This window comes from Cricetulus griseus (assembly GCF_003668045.3).
Source record: "Cricetulus griseus strain 17A/GY chromosome 1 unlocalized genomic scaffold, alternate assembly CriGri-PICRH-1.0 chr1_0, whole genome shotgun sequence".
NCBI lineage: Eukaryota > Metazoa > Chordata > Mammalia > Rodentia > Cricetidae > Cricetulus > Cricetulus griseus.
Window position 1 is genome coordinate 247,961,344 of NW_023276806.1, and position 8,502 is coordinate 247,969,845.

At 54.1% G+C, this 8,502-nt stretch overlaps 1 protein-coding gene across 1 annotated transcript; it reads left to right on the top strand.

Moving 5' to 3' along the window:
* Positions 1-4,439: 4,439 nt before the first annotated feature.
* Positions 4,440-8,367, top strand: Pgls (6-phosphogluconolactonase). The gene is made up of 5 exons (XM_027394788.2): positions 4,440-4,765; positions 6,224-6,331; positions 6,788-6,889; positions 7,211-7,351; positions 8,110-8,367. The coding sequence occupies exons 1-5, from the start codon at positions 4,478-4,480 to the stop codon at positions 8,242-8,244; spliced, it is 774 nt and encodes a 257-aa protein (XP_027250589.1). The 5' UTR covers positions 4,440-4,477; the 3' UTR covers positions 8,245-8,367.
* Positions 8,368-8,502: the final 135 nt, after the last annotated feature.

Here is an 8,502-nt window from a genome sequence, read left to right on the forward strand (position 1 = left end):
GGAAAGGGTTCATTTGGCTTACACAGCCTGAATCACAGTCATTGAAGGAAGCCAAGGCAGGAACCTAGCTAGTAGCATCAGGAGCTGATGCAGAGGCCATGGAGGGGTGCTGCTTACTGGCTTGCTCCCCAAGTTTTATATTCAGCCTGCTTTCTTATAGAACCTAGGACCACCTGCCCAGGGATGGCACCTCCCACCGCCCCCATCAATTATCCATCAAGAAAATGCTCCACAGGCTTGCCAATCTCTGGGGGGCATTTTCTCAATTGAGGTCCCCCACCCAATGACTGTGGCTTGTGTCAAGTTGACACAAAAACTAGCCAGCACAACCCTGTCTCAGTAAAATCAGAAAAAGCTGGATATGGTGGCACACACCTTTAATCCCAGCACTTGGAAGACAGAGGCAGGCAGATTTCTGAGTTTGAGGCCAGTCTGGTCTACAGATCGAGTTCCAGGACAGCCAGGACTATGCAGAGAGAGACCCTGTCTCGATAAAACAAAACAAAAAAAAAAAAACAAAAACAAAAAAAAAAACAGCATCATGGTTCTGATGGCTTGGTCTTAAGGCTGGGACTGTACAAAAAGAAAATGTTTATGTAGCTCAGTTTTGTAGATTGGAAGTCCAAATACCATTGCCACATTTTAATTAGCTCCAGATGCCCCATCTTTAAACACTGTAATGGGACTAACTTTTCACTGTATGTACATGGTGTGTGTGTGTGTGTGTGTGTGTGTGTGTGTGTGTGTGTGTGTGTCTCGTTCCTGGGGATGGAATTTAGGCAATCAGCTTGGTAAGCATATTTACTGTCTGAGGCATCTCAAGGGCCCCATCTCTACCTTCTTAGCACCATTAGCAAGGCTTTGTGGGTTATATTGTGTGAATTAGGGGAAGCCATTCTGACAACAGAACCCTTGTCTCCAGGCTAACCTATACAGATCAAGGACACTCCAGGCAGGGCCACCAAGCATTCATTCAGCTTGCTTCTCTTCAGTTTCTATGGATGCCCCAGGGCAGCAAGTGCCCAAATGGTGAAGGGCTGGCATGCAGGCTATACAGCCTGCTAACAATGAGCCTAGTCTAGTCCTGGGATCTCCACTGTCCCCACTCTACACCTGACAAAGCAACAGTGATGTTGACATCAGGCACAGCTAGCAAGAAACGGGTCCAAGGGTGTGTTTGTTGTCTCAATGCATGACACTGTTTGGACCTGTGTTCTAGAAGGAACAGCTACTTCCAGCCAGCCAGGCTACACAGTGAGATGCTTTTTCAAAACAAAGCAACAAACAAAATGAAAAAAGAAGGGATAGCCAGCTAAGAGCAAAGACACCTGCCATCACAGCCCTTGGGAGACTGAGACATTGGGATGCTGAGTCCAAGGTCACCCCAGGCCCTATAGTAACATCCCACTTCAAAGCAGCCAGAAGAAAATAATTTTTAAATGCCTCAATTTTAAATTAAAAAGCTCATTGTGCTTCCTACCGTAATGTTCATTGTTAACTCTCATGAAGGGGACACCCTGTGAGCCAATCCACGATGTTTATGTTGAGGGTCTCTGGGGCTCACTATCTCTTCTTTCCTTCATCTTTGGTTTTGCATCTCCCAGGATGAAACCCTGGGATTTATTCACATCAAGCAGTACTCTAAGTCCTCTCCCCCATGGAATCCCTAGTGTTAAATTTTTTGCTTAAATTAGAAATAAGAAAAGAGGTGGATGAGACATGTTAACCAGTTTATTATAGGCCTGGCAGAGTAGGGAGACTTAGAGAAGAGGAACAGGGGTAATGGCTGACCACCATGGCCAGTTGCCATAGAGAGGCAGAGAAAGCACATAGGTGGGAGAAGAGCAGAGTGAAGAAAAAACAGAGAGAAAGTGAAGCAGGAAAGTTGGAACTTTTAAAGGGAAGACTGTGCATGCACACTGAGGTTCCACGCATGCCCAGAGTCTTCATGCAGGCTGTAAATGCGTGGTGGGTGATGTGGTGATGGCACATCCCTGTGCGTGCCCTGAATGTTGTCAGGGGCTGGGGTCTGTCTCTTAAAGAGGTAGAGCTGATCAGCATTAAAGCCTGAACCTTTCACCTAGCCTCTCTCTGGGGAAATCTAGTCTAGTTTTTTTCTTTACCTTTTCTATTTTTGGCCTAAAACTCACTCTGTAAACCAGACTGACCTCGAATTGCCTCTGCCTTCTGAGTGCTGGGACTAAGAGCATGTGTCACCACTGCCCAGCTTCTCCGGGAGACTCTAAGCAGAGGCTCCACCCTGAGCCGCTCCACCCTGAGCCACGCCCCCAGCCCCTCATTGGGAGATTCTAGGTAGGGGCTCCAGCATCCTTATCTTGCTTCTGAGCCACCTCTGGGTATTTTTCCAGGCTGTTGTTGAACTCCTAAGCAGTTCTCCTGCCTCAGCCTCTCAGTGAGGTGGCCCACAGACACCACGGTAATGCTGGAAGACAGGGTTCATTTTAGTATTTTTTAAGCTTTTACATGGGCGTCACATGACGTCACCATGACGGTGTCGCTGTGAGACCTTTTCTCCGGAATCTATAGGACCAAAAACAGTTTAGATTTGGGATTTTGAAAATTTCAGAATATTGGTACAAACATCAGTGATTTGTGATACAAACTCCTGTCACAGTCACTGGATGTGTCATTCATGCCTTACACGTGCAGTTTGAAAGAAAGTGTACCAACACTAAAGTTTGTTTCATTTATTTCATTTCTGTGAATAACTGAACTCAAGTTTTCAGGCTTTGGAGTGCCTTTACTTATTGAGCCATCTTCAACATTCTAGAACCCTTCAAACCCCATGGGGAGGCAGGTTCTCATTATGTATCCCTGGCTGGCCTGGAACTCACTATGCAGACCAGGAGGGCCCTGAACTCAGAGACCCAACAGCCTCTGCTCCCTCAGTGCCAAGATAGAGGTGTTCATCACCACGTCGGACCTAAATGGTTTTTGTTGTTTTCCAAGACAGGGTTTCTCTGTATAGCTTTGGAGCCTATCCTGGCATTCGCTCTGGAGACCAGGCTGGTTCCTCGAACAGAGATCCACCTGCCTCTTCCTCCCTAGTGCTGGGATTAAAGGCATGCGCCACCACCGCCTGGCTTGGACCTAAATGTTTTTAAAATGGACTCAAGCCAGGTGTAGACTGTATCTTTTACTCCCGGAACTTGGTGGATCTCTATGAGGATGAGGTCAGCCTGGTCTATATAGCGAGTTCTAGGACAGCTAGGACCACATAAGAAATCTTGTCTCAGAAAATCAAAACGATAAACAAAAAATTTACTCTCAATGTTTCGAAAAGTGTAACTTGTCACTTGCAGCCTCAGGTGGGCACCCAGAAAGCTGGGTTTGAGGCTGGGGTATAACCAAGTGGCCCAGCCTGGGCTCAGCATGCACGAGGCCCTGGATTGAGTCCCAGCACAAGTGACTGAGTGCTTGGATTTTGGAGCTTTCTGGAGTTCACCAGGGTCAAGGTCACATAGTATCAGTCACTCTTTGGTTGCTATGGCTTGGCGCTTAAGAGCACACTGGTCAGTTCTGGAGGGTCACAGGTCTGCTAACTCAGCCCCGGGGTATCCCATGGCCTCTTCTAGCCTCTGCAGGCACCAGCCAAACACGTGTTACAGAGGCAAAACACCCATGCACACAAAAAATAAATCAAGCAAAACAGAGGGGGAGACTAGGGGGAAGGAACCATCATGGAAGGAGTGGCTGTCACTTCCAAGGCTCCAAGGTCCACACTCTGGCTGATCTACTTGGGTCAATGTTTTGTTTTGTTTTGTTTTTTTAAGATGTATTTATTTATTATGTAGACAGTGTTCTGCCTGCATGTCTGCTTACAGGCCAGAAGAGGGCACCCGCTCTCATTAGAGATGTTTCTGAGCCACCATGTGGCTGCTGGGAATTGAACTCAGATCCTCTGGAGGAGCAGCCAGTGCTCTCCACCTCTGAGCCGCCTCTCCAGCCCCAAAGGTTCCGCATTCTCCCAAAATAGAAGGGGCAGCTGGGAGCCACCTGTTCACTCGCATGAGTGGTGGAAGTTAAGCGTCGCGCAGCGGTTGTCCCGCGTAGTTCCCTCTTCTGCTGCGGACAGCTGTCGCGGAGGCTGCGGCTCAGAAACCGCAGCACCTGCTCGGTTACCGCAGAAGGCCAGTCCGGCCGGACGTCACCCCCGTGTGTGACCAACCCACAGCCGGCCTCCTGCCCTTGCGACCGGAGTGAAGGCTTCGGCGTGACTCAGCACGCCTGGTTCACTCTGCGTCCCACGCCACCGGCGACAGCCGCCACAGCCTCGGGGACACCCAGCTCCTGATCACACCCAGGCCACCAAGGCGCGCCCCGCCCACCACCCCACGGCCCGGCCCGGCCCAGGCGTCATCTGACCAACTGCGCATGCGCCCGGGACCCGGAAGTCCGGCCGCCGCGCAAGCGCACTGGCGTCCGCCGGCAGTGCCGCCGCCCCCACGCCGCCGCCATGGCCGCACCCGCGCCCGGGCTCATCTCCGTCTTCTCCAGCCCGCAGGAGCTGGGCGCGTCGCTGGCGCAGCTGGTGGCGCAGCGGGCCGCGAGCTGCCTGGAAGGTGCCCGAGGCCGCTTCGCGCTGGGCCTATCGGGCGGCAGCCTGGTCCCCATGCTGGCCCGAGACCTGCCCGCCGCCGCCGCTCCCGCCGGGCCCGACAGCTTGGCGCGCTGGACGCTCGGCTTCTGCGACGAGCGCCTCGTGCCCTTCGAGCACGCCGAGAGCACGTACGGCCTCTACCGGGTGAGCGCTGCGGGGGCGCGCGCCGCACGGCTACGGCGGCCGCCGCGGGCCACGCGCAGCCGCCTCAGCCCACCCAGGAAGCAAACGCCCGGGAGCTGCTCAACGCCTGCGGGCGGGCGGCGGGCCGCCCTGTGTGTCGCAGAATGTGCAGTGACGCCCACCAGGCCTGGTCGGAGGGCCCTGAGCCAGCCCGGATCTTCCTGAGGGCCGATCCCCGGCCATGGGGCCTTGCTGGTCACGGCTGTTGGTGCGCGCAGCCTGGCTCTGGTGTCCAGGGCGTGTTGGGCTTCAGATTCCTCGTCTCTTAACAGGAGCAGCCTGGGATCTGACGGCCACCAGGCCCCTTATAGGGTCCAGAGCGCCCTGCTTCTCACACAGGGAAACTGAGTCACGGAGGACTGAGCTCTGAGCATCCCTGGGTGTCTGCCACTGCCCCCTTGGGAAGGCAGGCCCAATGTCATGGGCCCTGGGCCAGGGGCCATTACATTCAATTCAAGGTGGGGAAACTGAGGCCAGAAGATTCAGGTCCCCTTGACCCTCATCTAGGGACCTCAGTTTTGAAACTGCGCCACTTTGAACACGGTGCCTGCCCCAAGAACTTCATTGAACAGTGGGCTGTAGGTACTAGCACAAGGCTCAGTTGGTATAGTGCTGGGTGCTGACCTCCATTTGAGCACCATATAAACCGAGTGTGGTGGTGCACATCTGTCATCCAAGCGCTGGGGGGCTGGAGGCAGGAGGATCATGGTTTCAAGGTCATCAGCTCCCAATTGGAGGCCAGCCTGTGCTACATGAGACCCTTTTGATGCTACCCACCTAAGAAAAATAAAGCCAAGATCGCTAAGTAGGCCCCTCTGAGGGAACACAGTTGACCCAGGGAAGTGGGTTTGGTGTTACGAGTCCAGTAGCTGGCCTGACACTGAGCAACAGGTGCTAAGACAGGAGTCGAGGAGTCCAGCTCTGCCTTCCGGGCTCACGCACCTTCCTGTGGCCTTCAGTTGAGCCCTGCACTCATGGGTTCACCGTTCAGAGCCCTCAGCATCCTGAGCACTGACTGGTACAGGGTACCCTAGCATTGTGTCATTAGCATTTGCTCCAAGAGTCTACCTGTTCCACTAAGCTGGACTTAGACCCAGAGTCAGGTATGGAGACAGGCCAGGTGGCTGCCCAGTTCTCAAAGCAGATCAAAGGGCCTGGAATGTAATAAGGACCCTCTTCCCAGGGTCCACCTGTGCCAGCTGCATGCTGGATGCAGCCAGGCTGGGTCCCTAAGGTGGGGACCCCCAGACAGATCTGGCTATGGAAGAAGGCAGCCAGGGGAGTCAGCTAGGTTGTGTAGTAGGTCCCAGTCTTGAGTGACACAGGGTTCCTGGCTTTAGGCGAGTCCCTGTTTGAACAGTGCTGTGCCAGGCATCTGACACTCATGTTTCTCGCTGACTGTCCCTTCCCCTTCCACAGACGCACCTGCTCTCAAAGCTACCCATTCCAGACAGCCAGGTCCTCACTGTCAATCCTGCCCTGCCTGTAGAGGATGCTGCGGAGGACTACGCCAGGAAACTGAGGCAGGTGGGTCCCAGAACAGGTGGAGAAGTTTTAGAAGATGGGGACACAGGTTGTCATTCAGAGGGGGCCTACTGCAGAGAGACTCAGGCTGGGGCCTCATGTCTCAGGTACACTCATCTTCAGACCCAAGGTTCTTGGTCACTGAAAGGAAAATTGAGCCTCCTGCTGGATCAGTCTGATGTGATAGCGTATCTGTGACCCCAGCACTTGGGACACTGAGACAGGAGGACTGTCCAGAGTTCAGGCCAGCTTGAAGGTGACACTCGGTCTCAAAAAACACTGCTGATTTTAGACCATGCGGAAGCTGCCCAGTGCTAGGGTGGCCACTGTACTTCAGTGCTTGCTGAGTGACACCCTCGCGGTGGAAAATGGTTGAAGCTGAAGCCGGAGGATCCAGACACGGGAACCTGGTTCCAACTTCTTTCTGTGTAACCTCTGACCCACTGTCCTCCCCATCAGGCCTTCCATGAAGACACTGTTCCTGTGTTTGACCTCCTGATCCTGGGAATAGGCCCGGATGGCCACACCTGTTCTCTCTTCCCTGGTCATCCCCTCCTACAGGTGAGCATGGGACCCATCTGGGCCTGTGTCAGTTTCCTGCGTATCTGAGTGCCCACACACTGCAGCCCAGCCCTGCAGAGCCTCAGATCCCTTGTCATCGAAGGACTTAGGAAGGGTCATGAAGATCATAGTGAGGCTGAGTGCAGCCTGGGTCACAGAGTAAGAGCCTGTCCCAAACACCCAAAAGACTGTCAAAGGAAAGCCTGGTGACTCTGTAAACTTGGTATTTGACGGGGACGGGGGTGGGGGCGGGGGAAGGGGCAGATTCATTCCAGCTCCACAAATACAACAAGAGGTTGGGCTTGACTTGTTCCCCCGCAGGAGCAAGAGAAGATCGTGGCTCCCATCAGTGACTCCCCAAAGCCACCACCGCAGAGGGTAACCCTGACACTCCCTGTGCTGAATGCAGCCCAGAGTGTGGTTTTCGTGGCCACAGGGGAAGGCAAGGCAGCTGTGCTCAAGGTAAGGACGACCAGCAGGGTGCTCCTGGGCCATTAGGCAAAGTCAGAGGGTGGTCAGAGGTGGTCATGGACAGGCCCTGCCCCCAACTGAATGCTGGCTGTGGCCATGTGTGTCTCTAGAGGGCAGGGTGGTTGGGGCTTGATGGTCACTGGCCTAACTCCAGGCTCAGTGAGGGACCCTGTATCAAGGGAATAAGGTACAGGGTGATAGAGGGGGACACCACACATTTAAAGAAGAAAATTTGTCCTTCCAAAGGACCCGGGTTTGACTCACAACACCAACAAAGCAGGTCACATTCATCTTCAGCTGTAGTACCCGGGTTCAGATACCCTCTTCTGGCCTCTGTGGCACCAGGCATGTGTGTTGTGCACAGACATACATGCAGGGAAAACCCCCACACAGATAAAATAGAAATAGAACTAAAAATTACAAAGGGGGAGGGCATAAGAGTTCAGTCCTTGAGTTCTCAGACAACCCGAGTTTGGTCCCCAGCACCACTTGTTCCCATACCGGGTTGGTAGAAACAGGAGGATCATCCTTGGCTACCTAGCAAGTTCAAGGCCAGCCTGGACTACATGAGACCCCGGCCTCCTAATAAAACAACAACAAACAAAAGCTGCTCCACACCACGGAGCTTTAGAGCCCACTAGCACAGGGGAGGACTCCCACGGGTGCCTGTCCCCACATCCGAACAAACCCCCAGTCCGAGCCCCCGGCCTGGCGCTGGGGTCTGAGGCGGAACCGGGTTTTGCACACAGCGCATCCTGCAGGACAAGGATGGAGCACTGCCCGCCACCATGGTGCAGCCGCGCACGGGCTCCCTCTGCTGGTTCCTGGACGAGGCAGCCGCGCGGCTGCTGTCTGTGCCCTTCGAGAAGCATTCCACGCTGTAACGCGGAGTGGGCACGCGTGGGTACTCCGGGGCTGGCCCCCGGCCTCCACCCTGGGCTTTCTGGAAAAGCCTCCGGGGGTCGCGGGACTGGGCCAACTGGGAATTAAACGGAGCATTCCTGGAATTCTGGTCCCTGTGGTTCTTGGTGGCAGAGGGTCGGGCTGACAGCACACTGGGGGCCTCGGAGAAATATGGAGCCTGGGCAACTGGCCCCCCCGCCGTGCACACATCAAAACGAAGAAATGGTCATTCTCAGCTC

Excerpts from the sequence above, each read along its gene's own strand:
- Pgls (XM_027394788.2), top strand. The coding sequence starts at position 4,478 with ATGGCCGCACCCGCGCCCGGGCTCATCTCCGTCTTCTCCAGCCCGCAG. Across the intron at positions 6,332-6,787 it reads ACGCCAGGAAACTGAGGCAG|GCCTTCCATGAAGACACTGT; the intron begins GTGGGTCCCAGA and ends CCTCCCCATCAG. Across the intron at positions 6,890-7,210 it reads CTGGTCATCCCCTCCTACAG|GAGCAAGAGAAGATCGTGGC; the intron begins GTGAGCATGGGA and ends GTTCCCCCGCAG.